General features: G+C 43.7%; 2 protein-coding genes across 2 annotated transcripts in view; one reads left to right on the forward strand and one right to left on the reverse strand.

Moving 5' to 3' along the window:
• Positions 1 to 664: 664 nt before the first annotated feature.
• Positions 665 to 3,917, forward strand: paxx (PAXX non-homologous end joining factor). Its single transcript, XM_080003283.1, has 5 exons — positions 665 to 734; positions 1,275 to 1,444; positions 2,713 to 2,766; positions 3,385 to 3,478; positions 3,801 to 3,917. The coding sequence occupies exons 2-5, from the start codon at positions 1,411 to 1,413 to the stop codon at positions 3,847 to 3,849; spliced, it is 231 nt and encodes a 76-aa protein (XP_079859409.1). The 5' UTR covers positions 665 to 734; positions 1,275 to 1,410; the 3' UTR covers positions 3,850 to 3,917.
• Positions 3,918 to 10,285: 6,368 nt separating this feature from the next.
• abca2 (ATP-binding cassette, sub-family A (ABC1), member 2) overlaps positions 10,286 to 18,761 on the reverse strand; it is a 59,515-nt gene continuing 51,039 nt past the window's right edge. Inside the window, exons 40-43 of the mRNA XM_080003409.1 lie at positions 12,194 to 12,296; positions 11,965 to 12,102; positions 11,064 to 11,273; positions 10,286 to 10,387 (exon numbers count right to left, since the gene is read on the reverse strand). Coding sequence (XP_079859535.1) covers positions 10,352 to 10,387; positions 11,064 to 11,273; positions 11,965 to 12,102; positions 12,194 to 12,296 — 487 coding nt within the window. The 3' untranslated portion in view covers positions 10,286 to 10,351. The remainder of the gene's footprint in view (positions 10,388 to 11,063; positions 11,274 to 11,964; positions 12,103 to 12,193; positions 12,297 to 18,761) is intronic.

The following is an 18,761-nucleotide window of genomic DNA, read 5'->3' on the forward strand; positions in this document are numbered from 1 at the left end:
CTGGTCTGATCCCACAGAAGAGCTACTGTAGCACAAATGCTGCAAAAGTTAATGTTGGCTATGATAGAAAGGTGTCAGAACACACAGTGCATCGCAGCTTGCAGCATATGGGGCTGTGTAGCTGCAGACCGGTCAGTATCCATGCTGACCCCTGTCCACCGCCGAAAGCGCCCACAATGGGCATGTGAGCATCTAAACTGGACAATGGAGCAATGGAAGAAGATGGCCTGGTCTGATGAATTAGGTTTTCTTTGACATTATGTGGATGGCCCTAGGTGCCATGGTGCGTGTGTGTTGTTTACCTGGGGAAGAGACTGCAGCAGGATGCACTATGAGAAGAAGCCAAGCTATTTGAGGCGGTGTGATGCTCTGGGCAATGTTCTGTTGCCTTGGGTCCTGGCATTCATGTGGATGTTACTTTGGCCCATACCACTCTAAAGATTGGTGCAGACCAGTTATACCTCTTAAATTCCCTGATGGCAGGGGCCTTTTTCAGCAGAATAAAGCGCCATGCCACACTGAAAAAATTGTTCAGGAATTGTTTGGGGAACACGACAAAGAGTTCAAGGTGTTAACTTGATCTCCAAATTCCCCAGATCTCAATTCGATCGAGCATCTGTGGAATGTGCTGGAACAACAAGTCTGATACATGGAGGCCCCACATCGCAACTTACAGGACTCAAAGGATCTGCTGCTATCATCTTGGTGCCAGACACCACAGGACACCTTCAGAGGTCTTGTGGAGTCCATGCCACGACGGGTCAGGGCTGTTTTGGTTGCACGAAGGGGACCTACACAATATTAGTGGTAGTTTTAATGTTGTAGCTGATCGGTACATAGATAGATGTATGGATATATTTTAGACTGTTAAGATTTTTATGCTAATTGTCTGTACATCAATACACCAATGCAAATTCCTTGTACATCGAAAAATTATTTGGCCCTAAAGACAGATTCTGATTCTGATTTAGTTTAACAGATGCTGATGATGTGTGGAGCACTGATATCACCGAGGACACGTTGAGCCAGTTTGTAAGTAACTCGCTGTTTCCAATAAACCTTCTCTAAGGATCTTGTTTGGTTCTAACTTTTACCTTTTTGGGCCAAAGCCTTTCCTGAAATCTGCAGAGGACTTCATCATTAAAGCCAGGTTAGCCATAAACATTATCATCCCTGCACTTCTCAAACCACTTTTTACTGATTTATTTCTGAATTGGAGTGCATTTGAATAACCCACTGCTGTTTTTCCCCCACCAGATCTGCTCTCGATACAGGAAGCTCCTCCTCAGTCTTGGTGCAAGACACCAACGCCGTGCTGCGCCTAGACTGCGGTTTCAGGGACCGAGCTTGACCCTGCCTAGGCTGGAGGGAGCGGATGCCAAAAAGGAACTGAAGGAGTTGCTGTTCAGAATGGCGGAGTGCCTTACAAAGTTTGACAACAACGGTAAGCTACTTTTCTCTTGGTTATTTATTGGTAAATTAACGTCTCATGTAAATGTAATACCCCTAGAAAACGGTGAGAAAGATGACACAAACAGGATCTCCTGATCCAAAGTTTGTGTAGAATGAGGAAAAGCCTGCTATTTCCCCCTAGTGTCCAAATATAGGCATAAGCAATCGATTTTAAGATCTGTATGATAAGGAGTCTCCGTGGACTATGATGTTCACGGATGACATTGTGATCTGTAGCAAGAGTAGGGAGCAGGTTAAGGAGAGCCTGGAGAAGTGGAGGCATGCATTAGAGAGAAGAGGAATGAAAATCAGCAGGAGTAAGATAGAATACATGTGCCTGAATGGGAGGGAGGGCGGCGAAAATCTGAGAATGCAAGGAGTGGAGGTGGAGAGGGCGGATAAGTTCAAGTACTTGGGGTCGACCATCCAAAGCAGCGGAGAGTGCGGGAGAGAGGTGAAGAAGAGAGTACAGGCAGGGTGGAGTGGGTGGAGAAGAGTGTCCGGAGTGATCTGTGACAGAAGGGTTCCAGTAAGAGTGAAGGGGAAGGTCTACAGGACGGTAGAGAGACCAGCCATGTTGTACGGTTTAGAGGCGGTGGCACTGACAAAAAGGCAGGTGGCTGAACTGGAGGTGGCAGAGTTGAGGATGTTGAGATTTTTATTGGGAGTGACAAGGATGGACAGGATTAAGAATGAGTACATTAGAAGGACAACTCAGGTTGGACAGTTTGGTGGAAAAGTGAGAGAGGCCAGATTGAGATGGTTTGGACACGTGTGTAGGAGAGATGAGAGTTACATTGGGAGAAGGATGCTGAGGATGGAGCTGCCAGGTAAGAGGAAGAGAGGAATGCCAAAGAGAAGGTTTATGGATGTGGTGAAGGAGGACATGCAGGCGGTTGGTGTAAGGGAGGAATATGTGCAGAACAGAAGTTATTGGGGGCAGATAATCCGCTGTGGCGACCCCTAAGAAGAAAGAGAAGATAGATAACAGATGGAGAACCTGAAATAAATATAATAAGAAAATTTATTGTAAACAAACTCTTAAGCATTTTCAACATTGTTTAAAAACGAACAATTAATTTTAGCATCTTATCATGAAATTCTACAATTTAATTTCACCGTGTAACAACAGATTATTTGTAAATGATTAATAATGTAAACTTATTTACTTTGTGAATTAAAACATAACTATAATTTCAATTTTTCACATATACATTGATATGATTTATTCTACTATGATTGTGTCTTTATTTCTTCCAGTGAGATCCCAGTCTGTCAGCCCGATGAAAAATCACCAACAAAGGCGGCACCCAGGTAAAGGAGAACATTTCACTGCCTTTTTCTTCCTCAGTTTCTATCCCAATGGAAAATGGCGGCGTGGTTAGTAATAGACATCATCATTAGAATCACCATGGCAACCACTGATAAACAAAGAAGATTGAAATGGTTTGGCACTAAAACCATTTTTTACATAAACTGAAATATTGATTAATTGATTAATTTATTTATTTAATTGTAATATTACTATCATAATAGCCTATCCCATATACATAACTCTATTCCCTTGTTTTGTACCCCTGCTTTGTATTATCTTTTTGAGTCTTATTTAATTTTTATTTTATTTCTATTATTCTATTCACTAACTGCATTACGTTTTAGGAATCAGTTAGTTTCACTTAGTTAGTTTGGTAGGAATTAGGTTAGCTATTATGTTCGGTTTAGTAACTATTGTGCATAATCTCTGGGTGCGTTGTGAAGGCTTTTCACTGCATATATGTTTGTGACAAATAAAAACCTCTTGAATCTCATGAATCACTGTATTGCAGAAGGAAGTGCTGTAGGAATAAAATAAAACCATGAAACAACTCAAATTATAAATATTGTGGAGGTGGGTAAGTTTATTGTCTAATGGCAACTGCTATTCACTTCCAGACTTTGCGCCGAGGGCACAACGGAAGACTGGACCACCTGTCACATTGAAGAAACGTCTCCCGGGGGATTCCCTCATCAACCCGGGAACCAAGAGGTAGCTGTTTTTATTTTAATTTATAAAATATATATATATTTGGCTTTCGGGTGAAATTTATGGAAAATGTAAAAAGTTCACGCTACAGTGATTTTATATTATGAAAGTAGGACATTTAAGTAGAAGCATGGAATGGTCATTTCCTCATCTCAAACAATTTATTGAAACAAAAGCCAACACAGCGGTGGGTATACCGCAACAAAAAATGTCACCCGAAAGCCGAATATCCCTAACTTTTTGTGAGTAGTGTATATATATCTTAACTAACAGGAAGAAAACATTTACTATATCATTGCATTTTATTTTTAATTTTCTTTTACAGAAAGCATGAAGCGATGGGCGTGGCCTTTGATGATGCAGAAGATGACTGATTAAAATTTTATTTTTATTTTTATATATATATATATATATATATATATATATATATATATATATATATATATATATATATATATATATATATATATATATATATATATATATATATATATATATATATATATATACACACACACACACATCCAGGATCCTGGTTTTCCTCATCTGTATTCACTTCTCAATATACACAATAACATCTTGCGAATTTGTTTTTGGGCACCTAAAAAGAACAGTAACTGTAACATATTATAAGTTAATCATATCACTATTTAAGTCTGCCAACATGAAATAATGTTTTTAAAAGACTCAATCATGAACTCAGTAAACTAAAAACCTATGAAGTAATTTGATCATTGTAATAAATGTGTTTTTTAATACCCGTTTCTAAATCGTTTCTCACCGTTTTTTCTAAGTTTGTGGCCTCAACACGAATAATGTAGATGGTTCGGGCTGAGTTATTGTATATTGCCATTTTTTCCTTCACATTATTTGGGTCCAGCTCCCGAAAAGGGGCAAGACCCCAATTGTTTGGTTCATCAAACACTGACGTCAGTCTATGGACGTCATTGAAGCGACGTAGCCAGATATTTGTTTATATCTGCTCACGGGATTAATGGACTGGACTTGAACTAATGGAGGAAGTGTTGCGTTTGGAACACGCATAATGTCGTTTACAATCTGAATTATAGTTATTTGTAATAGAAACCATGCATTCCATTACAATAGACAACTTTTGCGCCGCTGTCGCAAAGACATATACAAAGGCAACCTTTTGCCGCTTTACGGTCGCTCACAGCGTTCCGTAGAAATACACCAACTTGGAAGTAAAAGAAGCATGTTCACTAAAGAGCTCAATTGAAATTTTTGTTTAATTTCATTGCTTTTGGTTCACCAATCGTATACCCTCAGAATGTATAGACATTCCAGATATATAAATGTATGCAATCTTCCTGAATTTTATACAATCTTCCTATGTTTTGAAACGGTAATTGTTTGTGGCCCACATTCAAAGGCATCAAAGACGCGGTGGGCAGGACGTGCTGCTCCACAGGTCCGCCACTCTCCTTCAAAACAAAGTCTTAAATACCCTGTGGAACTTCTGAGGAAAACTCTGGGACAAGTCACAGACGTCACGCCAGCTCACATGGACCCTGTGTATTGCTGCCTGCAGCTATATTTTATTGTTTGTGGTTAAATTGTAGGTTTATTTGTATTTCAAGCGTTATTGTATATCGTCAACGTTTTCTTGTTTGTTTATATTGGGATTGTTTTCTAGGTTTGTTGTATATTACCACCTTCTTTCTATTTTTATCCTTAATACTTTATTGTTGCCTATTGTTTTTTTATGTGAGTTGCTGTAAAACTGCAAATGCGCTACCAGTATGAATAAAATATCTAGCATCTATATCTATATCCAGTTTTCTCATTCCATCTCCCCGAGTGGAATGGCCACGAGTTGGCCTATTTTAATTTAATAATAGTTTTTCTCAATTGTTTACACACTAACACTGAGACACAATGACCACTACATGTACCAATCCCCTGAACTAATTCTGCTAAATTGCAAGCACATTTCCTGCTTTACACTCAGATTCCAGTTCTAAACCACACTTTCTATCAACACACTACACACAATTCTCCACATTTGGCACAGTCTTCTGAATACAATATTTTGTGTTCACATGGAACACACTGCCATTCAAAATGCTAAACTTAAATTTCCTACTATCCACACTGACTCATGGGCAAACCCATCTTGCACAATTGTTCAGTTAGTAATCAGAGCTTTACTGTAACAAAAGGGCCACAGGCGAGCTCTTCTGTTTTGGAGAAATGGATGCCAACATAAGAGAGAGAGAATAGCGAGAGGAGTTAGAGTAAGTGGAGGAGCAATTCCAAGGAGAGCCTTTATCTCTGATGAAATCCGGGCCACTTTGGTTGACCATATGGTCAGCCATGGTCTAACAATGAGGGTGGCTGGGCAGTGATTACAACCAAACTCGAGCAGGTTCAAAGTAGTGTTCATCGTCTGGACTTTCTGAAATGAGAATAGGTATGGAATCTGCTCTCATTACAGTATTGTAGTACTGCATATCACTACTCAAAGATAACTGTAGTACAGCATTGCAAGTGGACTGTAGTAGAGTAAACAAAGTATATTTCATGTATGTATGGGATTGGAACCTATTCCTACTTTGTAGTCCTACTCAATATTTACACTATTTTACTATATTTGTATCCTTTGCAGAACTGAAAGATTATCACCACAAGGTGGTAGAGAGCGTGTCCTGAACAGGAGACCAAAATCATCGTTCTAGAAAATAACACTATCGCACTAAAGCAAATACAAAGTGAAATCATAGAAAGCAATGACATATTCCAAAAATATTGACGGAGTGAGTTTATCAACAGTGGACCGTGCCATGCGCCGAAACCAGAAGAGGATGAAACAGCTCTGCAGGGTGCCATTTGAAAGGAACAAAAAGAGTCAAATAATTGCGCTATGATTATGTGCAAGGAAGTCTTATACTTTCCCACAATTTCTGCATACCATCAGCACTGTAGACGTATTACCTTATTGTTATCCCAATTTTTTTTTACTTCACAATCTTGACCGCTCTAGGTCTAGTTTTAATATTGTCATGTTGCCTGTTAAAGAGTTCTTGAGCTAGATACAACTGCAGTGGAGCATAAATTCATCTTCATTGATGAGGTTGGTTTCAATCTTGCAAAAGGACGTGGAAGAGGAAGGAATGCCATCAGCAAGTGTGCCATTGTCGAAGTCCCTGGCCAGTGAGGATGGAACATCACTATGTGCAAAGCCATTAACCACCACAGTGTCGTCCATCACCATGCCATTTGTGGCCCCTACAACACTGCCTATGCCATCTCATTCCTGGACACGCTACACAACATGCTCATTCAACCAGACCGGATAGCTGGCCCAGAGCAGCCCAGGTACGTTGTCATTTGGGACAACGTTAGTTTCTACCAGGCTGCTCTCGTCCACAACTGGTTCATTGACCACCTCCGCTTTTCAGTAGTTTATCTCCTACCATGTTCTCCATTTCTCAATCGGATTTAGGTGGTTTTTTTCTGCCTGAAGATAGAAGGTCTATGACTGACTCTTTGAGACATTTCACTGCATATATGTATGGAAGTATGTATATGTATGTGACAAATAAACCTCTTGAATTTTGACTGCAATCCCCATACCGTATACCCCTTCAGCAAGCTATGGAAGATGCATGGGCAACTATAGCTGTAGAAACTTTTTAGGGCTGGATTTGCCATGCTAGGCGATACTCGCCCGCTGCTTGGCCAGGGAGAACATTGCCTGCGATGTTGATGAGGTGATGTGGCCAAACCGAAACAGAAGACAAGATGAAGCCACTTTTTTTTTTTTTTACTGTATACAGTACATTTTTCTATTTGTTCTGTATGTAGGACACTTTACACATCTAACTTTGTGTTTGTTGGGATGTATAAAGTATTTTGGGAAAAAAAAAAAGTCTTTATATTACAGTGTATTTGTGTGATTTGTATTTGGGTATAAAAATATTGTACAAAAGTATTTTACAACAGACTACTGTACATACGTAGTAAGTATAACACTGAACATGCAAAAGGCATACGTCTCCTGATAAGGCATTCGTACTAGTGTTTTACATTGAGCACATCAATGTTCAATCGGTTCTTATAAATGTCTTCATATGATGGTGTGTGTGTGTGCGCGTGTGTGCGTGCGTGCGTGTATTCCAACACAAAATACCATTTTGAGAAGACAACATTGTTTTGAATGCAGAGTTTCATTTTTTTGTGATTTGTGTGTAGAGTTCTAAGAATATGAGACATGTTTTCAGAAAACGTGTGTAAACAATTGAGAAAAACAAATCTTCTACAAATCCGGTACTTTTACTGGGGCTATTGGCTGCAATTCCTCTTTCGTCACTACGTGGAGCCACAGTTCCATTTGGATAACTTTTCTTTTTGACCAGAATTTCTCCATATCTGAAATAAAAAGTCTGATGGTGTCAAATATATATATATTTTTTAAATGATTCCATTTTACCTCTTACCGCCTGATGGGCAGGAGGAAGGTTCCAAGGGGACGATGTGGAGCACATGACTTCAGCTTGGGAAACAACCGTTTTAATCGGACACAGGCTCAAAATATGTTGAGTTTAAATGTTACATCAAAATAAAAACTGCGACGCTTCACGCAGGAACAAAACCAAAAAAAAGTAGACATTCCTAAATTCATACAGTGTACATTATCACAGTTAAATAATACCCCCATATTTGCGTCTTAACTCCATGAGATGCTGGTGTCGTAGGCTTTACCTTTGAATCGCTTTGCTCCTTGACACGATGTGACAAAATTAAAAATGTCACGGTCACCGATCTTCGCCTGTTTGACAAATTCACAAGAGAGAGATCCAAGATTGTGATAAATCAGTGTATCACAGATAAATGTCAACCGGCTTTGACCGGGTAAAAAAAAAAGCCTGATCCGAATGGTTCCATTGATCTTCAGGTTCAGAACTCTGAATCAAAGTGTTACGGTCGTCATCACGTGAGCTTTCAGTCATAGCTGTTTCCACTGAGGTTTTTAATATATAAGAGCGACCTATAAAATAAACAACATACCATTCCTAGCTGCCCCTGGAGGCTCCAGCTTTACATTCTGTGAAAATAAAGGAATCACACCAGTCCATTTCAGGGTTTTTTCTGACTCCCTTGAAAGTAGGAAAAAAAAGTGTCACTCCGTCACCAGAAGTTGTGAAAGTAAGAAGTTAAGTTGTGGAACGGCAATTAGTTTGACCGGGATACAACGGGTTTAAGCCGGCTTTACACCGAATCTGACAAATGGTGATGACAAACCAAAGGTCTATTCATCCCTATGTAGAGTCGGATAACGCACAGGAAAAGCTGTTTGTGTGAGATTTCCACATCCGATCGTGGCTCCAAGATAGGTTCAAATCTTTCGACCCTTGCATGAAGTTTCGGACCAAAACTACGGAAGCCACTGTTGCGAAGCAAATGCTAAGCGGTGTTGCTGGAACCTACTTTAAACTGCAGGTTACATATATACCAGTACACTCGAATTTATGTTTGGACGTTGCCATATTCGCCAGTAATAAATATTTTATCTTCTGAAAGAACTTTGCTTGTAAAAAGCAAAATTCTTTCAGAATTCTTTAGAGCTTTTCTTATAAATAAGAAAAGCTCAAAAGAAAATGTAAATAAAGTATTTGGAACTTGTCTCAATCACTATAAGTAGGGCATTTTTTTGCGAAAATGGTAGAGATGAGTTTTAGCAAAACAGAAAAAAGAAAGTTGAAAGAACATACAGTGTTGTGGCGGATCTGACAGGAAAACCGGCTTGATGCAAAAGCGAAACCCTCGACACAGGTCACCCGGTGGCCAACAGGGCACCCGGGGGGCAGGATCAAACTGTAGGACCGGATTTTTAGGATTCAGGGTAAAGCCGGCTTTACAGCTGAGTTAGCACAAAAAGAAATGCACGGTGCATGAGAAAGAGACCAGGAAAAATCACATGCCAAAGAGTCCGGAAAGCATCCCGACCAAAAAAAGAAAAGTCTTTTTAAAACTGTTTATACCATACAAGTATATAATCCTCAATCATCAATCAACATGTTCTGAAAGTTCCCTTGATGTTGTCACAGTGATCGTGTTGAATTGTTGCCGCCGTTAAAAATGCATTGTTCTAATCTACACTGGCGTCCGGTAAAGGATGGATCTAAGGAGTTGAAGTACAGACCCCCCCGCCCGTAGCGCTTTCCCACGTATCCACAATCAGTTCCCACAATATCCCCCAAAAATAAATGGTTCCTCTCTGGCCACAGAAAAATATATCGTATCACAACATGAGGACTTCATCGATTCATCACAGCATGCTCTTCAAGGCAGGTTGAGTGTCAGGTAAAAAGGGCTGTTTTGCAGTTATACTGTGGGGAGGGGGGTGTTTGGCGGGGAGCAGGTTTGAACGACAGAAAGAGACAAAAATAAAGAAATGGGTGGCGAGACATGTCGGTATCGGCTGACATCATGTGTTTCATAAGCCACGGTCCCGATCAGCCATCTTTGTGTTTGTTGTTGATGTCTTTTTTTTTTGTCGTTTTTGTTTGTTTTCGCATTCTAAAAATATAACTCTGGGAACATTCAGGTGCGTGGATCTTCATTCCGAGTGGAATCGAGACCCCCCCCCCCCCCCACCCCCTCACCAAACCAGTCTGGGACTAAGGCGACACAGTGAGACCGGACCCCCTCCAGCCCCCCCGTTCAATGGGGAAACACCCGCTTTTTCTAGGTAGCAATTATTTTCCAAACGCACTCCATCCCCTGATTTTTTTGAGGCTTGAAATTAAAAAACTCAGATTTGGTCCTAGCGCCCCCCGATTAAAATTTTGGGTCATTTATTGATTTCATTTTCTCTTGGTTTGTCTGTCCCCTGACAGTTCTCTTTTTCTTTCAGCACAGGGTGTCTGTGTTGAAGCTGAGCTGCACCTGCCACACACACACCCACACGCACACACACACACACACACACACACACACACACACACACACACACACACACACACACACACACACACACACACACACACACACACACACACACACACACAAAAAAAACTGTCATTGTGACATCCTCCTGTCCTCCTCCCCCCCTTCCCTCTCGTCCTCTCCTCTTTCCCTTTCGTCTTCTGCTACCTCTCCTCCTCCCCTCCTGTCTGCCTCTCCTTTGCCCTTCTCTCCCCCTCGCCTCTTCTTCACCTCTTTTCCTCTCCTGCTCCTGTCCTCGTCATCCTCTCCTCCCTCTCTTCTCCCCTTCTCTTCCGTCTCCTCCTTTCCTTCCTTGCATGCCCTCCTCCTTTTCTCTTCTCTTCTCCCGCTTCTATTCCCCTCCCCTCCCCTCCTCCTTCTCCCTTCCTCCCCTGCCCTCCTCCTTTTCTCTTCTCTTCTCCCGCTTCTATTCCCCTCCCCTCCCCTCCTCCTTCCCTCCCCTGCCCTCCTCCTTTCTTCTCCTCCCCCTCTCCTCTCTTCTACCCCCTACTCTCCTCTCCTCATCCTCTCGTTTTGTCCCTTCCCGCTCTTGTCATCTCCGCTCTTCTCTTTTTCCCGTCCTCTCCTCCTTCCCTCTTACTCTCCTTCCCTCCCCTTCCTCTCCTCTCCTCCTCACCCTCTCCTCTTCGAAGCTGATGAGCCCTTCATCGTCGTCAGACTCCAGCTCCTCGGGCTCCTCGCTAACCAGGGCGCTGAGCTCCGTGTTGGCTGGCCGGGGCTTCAGCAGGCTGAGGAGGCGCTGCAGTGGTGACTGGCCATCACCAGGAGGCGAACTCTCCTGCTGCTCCAAGTTGTCGCTCTGCTTCTTGGCAAAGTTCACAAACACCTAGAAAATGGAAAAGATAGGTGCAGATAAAAAAAAGATAGTAGAGGATAAAAAAGTAGGGAAGCATGATATGGGGGAAAGGAGAAGATCGTCACTTTACTGTACAACGTGGCTGTACACACAATTACCATAAAAAGCTAAACAGAGCCAGTAACAGAAAAAAGAGAAACAAATATACACTAATATATATATATATATTTATATATAATATGTATATACACTAGTATATACAATAGATAAGATACTCATAAGACATTCACTGCCTTTTCCTCAGCTAACTAATTAAAACCACAACAAAAACTGTTTAACTTTGCTGTTATTATGGATACAATATAGGCACTACATGGGCCACTAGTGCATTAGCCCACTTGCAGTATTTTTTAAAATATAATCTCAAAAGTGCTCCTGGCTGTGTTTTTTCTGACTATAAGCTATGTGGGAACACAGCCTTCTGGCACCGACTTACCAGGATCAGCACCTAATTTTCACAAGGACGTTGAGACTTCTTTAGTTACGTCAAAAATTCCTTGTCAACAAATGAATGCTGAGATATTTCATTCAATCCAGATCGCCAAGTCACCGACTGACCCAGCCTGGCTACTACGAGATACTCCTTTCATTTAAGGGCATGTGAACAGAACTTAGACTCCGGGAGATGATAATAAACATTGATGAACGCCCGGTGACTCACGTTGTCCAGAGTGGTCTGGCTCACGGAGTAGTCCTCGATCCCCAGCACCCTCACCACTTGCTCCATCTTACTGAACACCTGGGCCAGCGAGATGTGCTCCGACTTCAGCTGGTACTGCACTTTGGTGTGGTGGCGCTCCTGGTGGAGGAAGAGGTTTCTCCTCGTTTAAAATGTGACTCATGATCTCAATTGCAAAATAATTATATTGCTCTCTCTCTCTGTCTCTCACCTTCAGAACAGCCTCTGGGAAATTCCTATTGAAGAATCGGACCACCTCCTTGACGCTGGAGCTGGTCTTGGTCCTTACGGTGATCATGTATCCATCCCCAAACCTAAGAGACATAGAAAAAGTTAATGTCAAGTTTATGTGGCATCAGTAGGATGGAAGGACAAGGCCAGTGTATTTTGTGATGTTTTTTAATGTCAACATAGTCTTTAAAAAAGACCAAAATCCACAATGTACTTCTTCTATTCTCAATATTCTCCGTCTTCCTCCAACCCTATTTAGCATTCAACCAAGATTCAAGATTCAAGAGGTTTATTCGTCACATACATATACATACTTTCATACATATATGCAGTGAAATGTCAATGCAACGCATATACAGATTTGTGCATTAAAGTGGCATGTGAATAAAGTGAGGTTGTGTTTGTGAGATATACAGCACACTACACAACAGTACGGCACAGCAATACGGTAACACGGAACAACCCTGAACAGTGACACAGTATGCGGTACAGTATGCTACATACAGTACGGAAGGTAGTGGAGCCTATGTGTGTGTCTCAGTGAGGACCCCTGGTGAGTTCAGCAATGACAGTTCTTAAGGCTTGCGGGAAAAAACTCTGTCTCAGTCTCTCTGTCCTGTGTGGCTGCTGAGGCGCTTGCCTCACCGCAGCAGCTGGAACAGTCCATTATTGGGGTGATGAGGATCCTTCATGATCCTGCAGGTTCTGCTACTACACCTCCTGGTGTATAAGTCCTGCAGGGAGGGGAGTGTAGTTCCAGTGGTACATTCAGCTGAACGCACCACCTTCTGCAGGGCACGCCTGTCCTGGGCAGTACAATGCCCAAACCAGGCAGTGATGTTACCTGTCAGGATGCTCTCCACCGCTCCAGAGTAGAAGGACCCAGAATTTCCTCAGCTGCCTGAGATGGTAAAGACGCTGCCTCGCCTTTCTCACCAGAGTGTCTGTTTCTAAAGTCCATGTTAAATCCTCTGTGATGTGGACTCCCAGGTACTTTACATTTAGCAGACGCTTTTATCCAAAGCGACTTACAATTGTTCAAACACCGACGGACGCAGCCGTCAGGAGCAATTAGGGGTTAAGTGTCTTGCTCAAGGACACTACAGCATGCTAGCAGGAGGAGCCTGGGATCGAACCAGCAACCTTTAGATCAATAGACCACCAGCTCTACCGCCTGAGCTACCATCCCCAGGTACTTGAAGCTGCTCACCCTGTCGACAGAAGTCCCCTTAATCACCAAGGGCGTGTGCGTCCTCGATTGTAATCCACGCCTAAAGTCCACAATCAGCTCCTTAATTTGGCTGACGTTCAGGTGGAGGCTGTTGTCCTGGCACCAGAGTGACAGATAAGCCACCTCCTCGCCGTTGGCCTTCTCATCGCCGTCTGTGATCAGGGCCATGACAACGGTGTCGTCAGCAAACTTGATGATGGTGTTGGAGCTGGACCTGGCCACACAGTCATGTGTGTACAGGGAGTACAGTAGGGGGCTGAGGACGCAGCCCTGGGGGGATTCTGTGTTCAGAGTGAGGGAGCTGGACATGTGCTTCCCCACCCTAACCACTTGGGGCCGGGCTGAGAGGAAGTCCAGGATCCAGGCACACAGCGGAGTTTTCAATATAGATTCAATATAGATATAGATATAGATAGATGTAGATATAGATATAGATATATATAGATATATTCGATATAGATCCGATCCTATCTAAGCTCCTTCAAGCCATATCACCGACTGTCACCCCGGCAATCACACATATAATTAATTCTAAGCTCTTTGCCATATACACCACCTCACTGGGCCCGATCATCCGCTCGCATGGATTTTCATATCACTGCTATGCGGATGATACTCAACTCTATCTGTCCTTCCTGCCTGATGACCCCACTGTCTTGACGCGGATCTCCGATTGTCTCGCTGACATATCCACATGGATGAAGGATTATCATCTTCAACTAAACAAATGGCGAAAACGGAACTGCTGGTCTTCCCAGCCAAACAAGGTATTTATCACAACATTGATATTAAAATTTACTCTCTATCTCTTGTTCCTACCAAGGCTGCAAGGAATCTAGGTGTCATTATTGGTGACCAACTGACATTCTCGGACCATGTTGCCGCCGTCTCCCAGTCCTGCCGCTTCGCACTATTCAACATCCGAAAAGTCAGGCCGTACCTGAACCAATATGCCACTCAACTGCTGGTACAAACCTTGGTGATGTCCTGTCTCGACTACTGCAACGCCCTCTTAACAGGCTTGCCGGCCTGTGCGGTGAAGCCACTGAAGATGACACAGAATGCGGCGCGGCGCGACTGGTGTTCAACCAGCCAAAGAGGGCACATGTCACTCCGCTGCTCATCGAGCTCCACTGGTTACCTGTAGCCGCTCGCATCAAGTTCAAGTCTCTTATGCTTGCCTACAGAGTGATTGTTGGGAATGCTCCCACCTACTTAAATGCTCTTGTAAAAGCACATGTTACCCCCCGGATGCTGCGCTCATCAATTGAGCGTCGCCTGGCTCTGCCGGCCGTACAACCACGGCAATCCAGTTTATTCTCATTTGTAGTTTCACATTGGTAGAACGAGCTGCCAAAAACGACCAGAGCAAGGACCTCCCTCTCTGTCTTTAAGAAGCACTTGAAGACCCAGCTCTTCAGAGAGTACCTCCTCTCCTATTTTACAATTACTTAGTACTACTAAGCAGTATTTATTGTTACTATTCTGCCCCCGCTTCAGTGTGTGTGTGTGCACACCTGCTACATCGGCTCGACAGATAGTTAACAGTTTTTCCAAGAATGAAGCACCTTGTATCGTTCAAACTTTTACTTAGAAAGCACTTTAAAAAGACAAACGTGTTTTCCATCCAACCGGATCAAAAAAGAATGCATGTGGCGGCTCACTTCCGCATGTGTCATCAAACCCAAACTACAGCAAGATCGATAGTACAAACAACTACGCGTTTAGAGTTACCACTAGGGTCGCCCTTTCCCCAGATAACATCAGAACATCACACTCCCCGCTTGTTATAATGTATTATAACACTATTCCCCTTTTTACAAGTAAAACAACTTCAGAGACTCGTCTAGAATACACCCGCTGAGTACCCTGTCTGACCACCCTCACATCTACTTTGCGGACTTAGAGTCTTTGTTGGGAATGGCGTTCACCCCACTCCGACTGGCCATTCGTTCCGCTTGACCTGTGCATCCTTGAGCCTCCTGAGCATCTCCTTGGCTCAGCTTTGGCTTGTCCATGTGCCACTTTCTCCTTGGTTGGAGTGACACCAGGTACTCTTGATGCCGGCGTTTCAAGAATGCGTTGGCCAACGCCTGTACCTGCCTCCCCTGCTTGTTGTTGTAGCCCAATACGATTCGGCTGTCTGTGTAGAATGTGACCTTGTGAATGTCTGTGTCGAGATCTTCTGTAATCAAGTCCGCCATTTCAAGAGCCAAGAGACAGCACCACAAAGTTCGAGCCGTGGAACAGTATGTGGGGGACGAGGAGCCAGCTTTGACTTGCCCATGACAAATCCAATGTGAATCCGTCCGATTTCATCTGTTGCTTTAAGATAGGCCACTGCTGACATGGCCATAGTGGAAGCATCAGAGAAGACACAGAGTTCTCTGTGTTTTGTGGAGCACAAGGAAACGGGCACATAGGGTCTTTCAATCTGAAGCTGCTCAAGCTCACAGAGTGAGTTGGTCCACATTTTCCATCGTTCCTCTTTTAACGCTGGCAGGGGAGCATCCCATTCAGCTTGTTCGGCAGACAGCTCCCTGACTAAGGCCTTTCCTTGAATTGTGACAGGTGCCACATAGCCCAGGGGGTCATAAAGCCCATTGACAGTAAACAGGATTCCCCTTCTAGTGAATGGCTTCTTCTCTTTGGATACATGGAAAGTGAATGTGTCTGCATCGAACATTGCTTGCATGAAGTTGAAGTGTTGTTTCACGGCATGTTTCTTCTCCAGCATGCGGCGGAGGGAGGCGAGGCGGTTAACAGCATGTTGTCTGTTGTTGGGCAGACGGGGCCTGTTTGGCCTGAATGGCAGTGTGCTACCCAGCAGTGTGCTTTGTTCATGTAGACTTCCTTATCCATGAGGTCAAGGAACAGCTCATCATCGATGGAAAGGCCAAATTGGTCGTCGCGTTGTGTTCTTTGAAAAACGTTTCTGCCCAGGCTGTCTCTTTCATCGCCTGCATGAGACACACATGGAGAGATGTGGCGTGGCACAGGGCTGTCAATCTTCTCTCTGACCGTTAAGCTGCTGGTGCAAAGGAGGGATTGGCGCCCATTCCTCAGCACACTGGTTCTGAAGACGCTGGCAGTGGTGGGTTTCCCAGACACACATCTCCAATTATCACCCATCCAAGGTCGAGTCGCTGGGCAAACGGTGCGTTGTGTGGCCCATTACATTGTTGCCGCACTTTGTGCACCTGAGTTAAGTCTCTCCCAAGGAGAAGAAGGATGGGCGGGTCTGGGTCCAGGACTGGGATTTTGTCTGCCAAGTGTTTGAGGTGAGGATGATGTTTGGCTACGTCTGGTGATGGTATTTCAGACCTGTCATCTGGCAGCATGTCACACTCAATCAGAGTAGGCAGGGGAATGTGGATGTTGCTGTCTAATGACTCCACCATGAAGTTGCTGGCTCGCCGTCCGGCCGTATCCACCACTCCTGAACATGTCTTCAAAGTGTATCTTGTTCCTGGGCCTTGAATTCTGAAATGTGGGAAGAATTCAGTTTTGCCTAAGGACTTGTTGCTCTGGTCATCAAGAACAATGTAGGTCTTCATGGCTAGGTCTCTTTGGCCCACAGGATACACTAATGCAAGACAGATTTTGGAGCGGTATGTGGTAAGGCTGGGAAGGTTTGAAATCATCACTGGTTGGTTTCAGGTTGTGGGAGAGCTCTCTGTAGCTGTATGATTTTCTCTGTGCAGTGCTGGTTACCTGATTTGGTAACCTTCTCCTCTGTGTGTGTGGTGTCGAGGCAGGTCAATAAATTTGTGGTCAATATTTTCTATATTGGCCGCTTTTACACACTGATAGGACTGGTGACCTGGATGTGTAACAGGAATCTGCATTTCAGCATTTTTCTTCTGAATTTCAACTTGCTAAGCGGCGCTGTGTTCATTTTAATTGGGTTTGACAGCACATATTCATATTCTTCTTCAGCAGCTGCTTCTAGGATTTCGGCTTCGGCGTTAGCGGTAGCCGCTGCCTTTGCTAATTTCAGTTCGTGCAGACTGGCGTTTAGAATGGCTTGTTGTTTTATTAGCTCTGCCTCTTGTCTAGTGAATGCGAGCTCTGCACGTGCAGCCTCTGCTTTAGCCCGTGCTTACAATGAGTTAGCTACAGATTTTCTGCTGGATCTGGAGCAGTTGGATATTTGTGATCTTGTTTCTAGTTCAACAAAATCCTCTTCGTCTCTTTTTAGTGACATGCTGATTGCTTTAGTCGTTTTGTTTTTGACTTACAGATCGGACGAACGCTGGCCGTTGGAAGAGTTGTCTTTTTACTTTTTTGCCCCCGCTTCAGTGTGTGTGTGTGGTGCACACACCTGCTACATTGGCTCAACAGATAGTTAACAGTTTTTCCAAGAATGAAGCAGCTTGTATCGTTCAAACTTTTACTTAGCAAGCACTGTAAATAGACAAACGTGTTTTCTACGCAACCGGACCAAAAAAGAATGCATGTGGCGGCTCACTTCCACATGTGTCATCGAACCCAAACTACGCAAGATCGATAGTACAACAACATCGCGTTTAGAGTTACCACTAGGGTCGCCCTTTCCCCAGATAACATCAGAACATCACAGTTACACTAATGTCTCTGTCAACATGTAGCTTGAATGTTATTCTCCCTTGTAAGTCACTTTGGATAAAAGCGTCTGCTAAATGACTAAAAGTAAATGTAATATTAATGTATTCAGTCCAAGCTCCTTCAGCTTGACCGCCAGTCTGGTGGGGACTATGGTATTGAAAGCTGAACTATAATCAATGAACAGCAATCCCACATAGGCCCCCCTCCAGCCATCCATGTGTGTGAGCGTGGTGTGCAGTACCGAGGAGACCACGTCATCCGTGGATCTGTTCTGCTGGTACGCAAACTGCAACGGGTCTGATTTCCCGAAGACAGGGAGCGAGACGGTCTTGCATCCATTCTTGTAAGGTGTGTAGCAGTGGTCCACACAAGTTTTTTAAGGTTTGCCCTGTTAAAGTCCACAGTCACCACCACAGCCACGTCGGGATGTTTGTTTTGAAATCCGCACAACACATCATACAGGTCCGACAGTGCTGTGTCGGTGTCCGCTTGCGGCGGAATATAAACGGCTGTGATGATGACTGTGCTGAATTCCCGGGAGAGATAAAATGGACGGCATAAGATGGTCAGCTGTTCCAGGTTCAGCGAGCAGGAGCGGGAGAGAGACTTAGTGTTGTTGTGGGGGCACCAGTGGTTGTTTACCGCAGACGCCTCCACCTTCGGATTTCCCTAACTCCCCTGATCTGTCGCCGCGGAACATGGAGAAGGACTCGGCTGGAGGAATGGCTTC

Source organism: Zeus faber, assembly GCF_960531495.2.
Source record: "Zeus faber genome assembly, chromosome: 7".
NCBI lineage: Eukaryota > Metazoa > Chordata > Actinopteri > Zeiformes > Zeidae > Zeus > Zeus faber.

Excerpts from the sequence above, each read along its gene's own strand:
- paxx (XM_080003283.1), top strand. The coding sequence starts at position 1,411 with ATGGCGGAGTGCCTTACAAAGTTTGACAACAACG. Across the intron at positions 1,445-2,712 it reads TACAAAGTTTGACAACAACG|TGAGATCCCAGTCTGTCAGC; the intron begins GTAAGCTACTTT and ends TATTTCTTCCAG. Across the intron at positions 3,479-3,800 it reads ATCAACCCGGGAACCAAGAG|AAAGCATGAAGCGATGGGCG; the intron begins GTAGCTGTTTTT and ends TTTCTTTTACAG.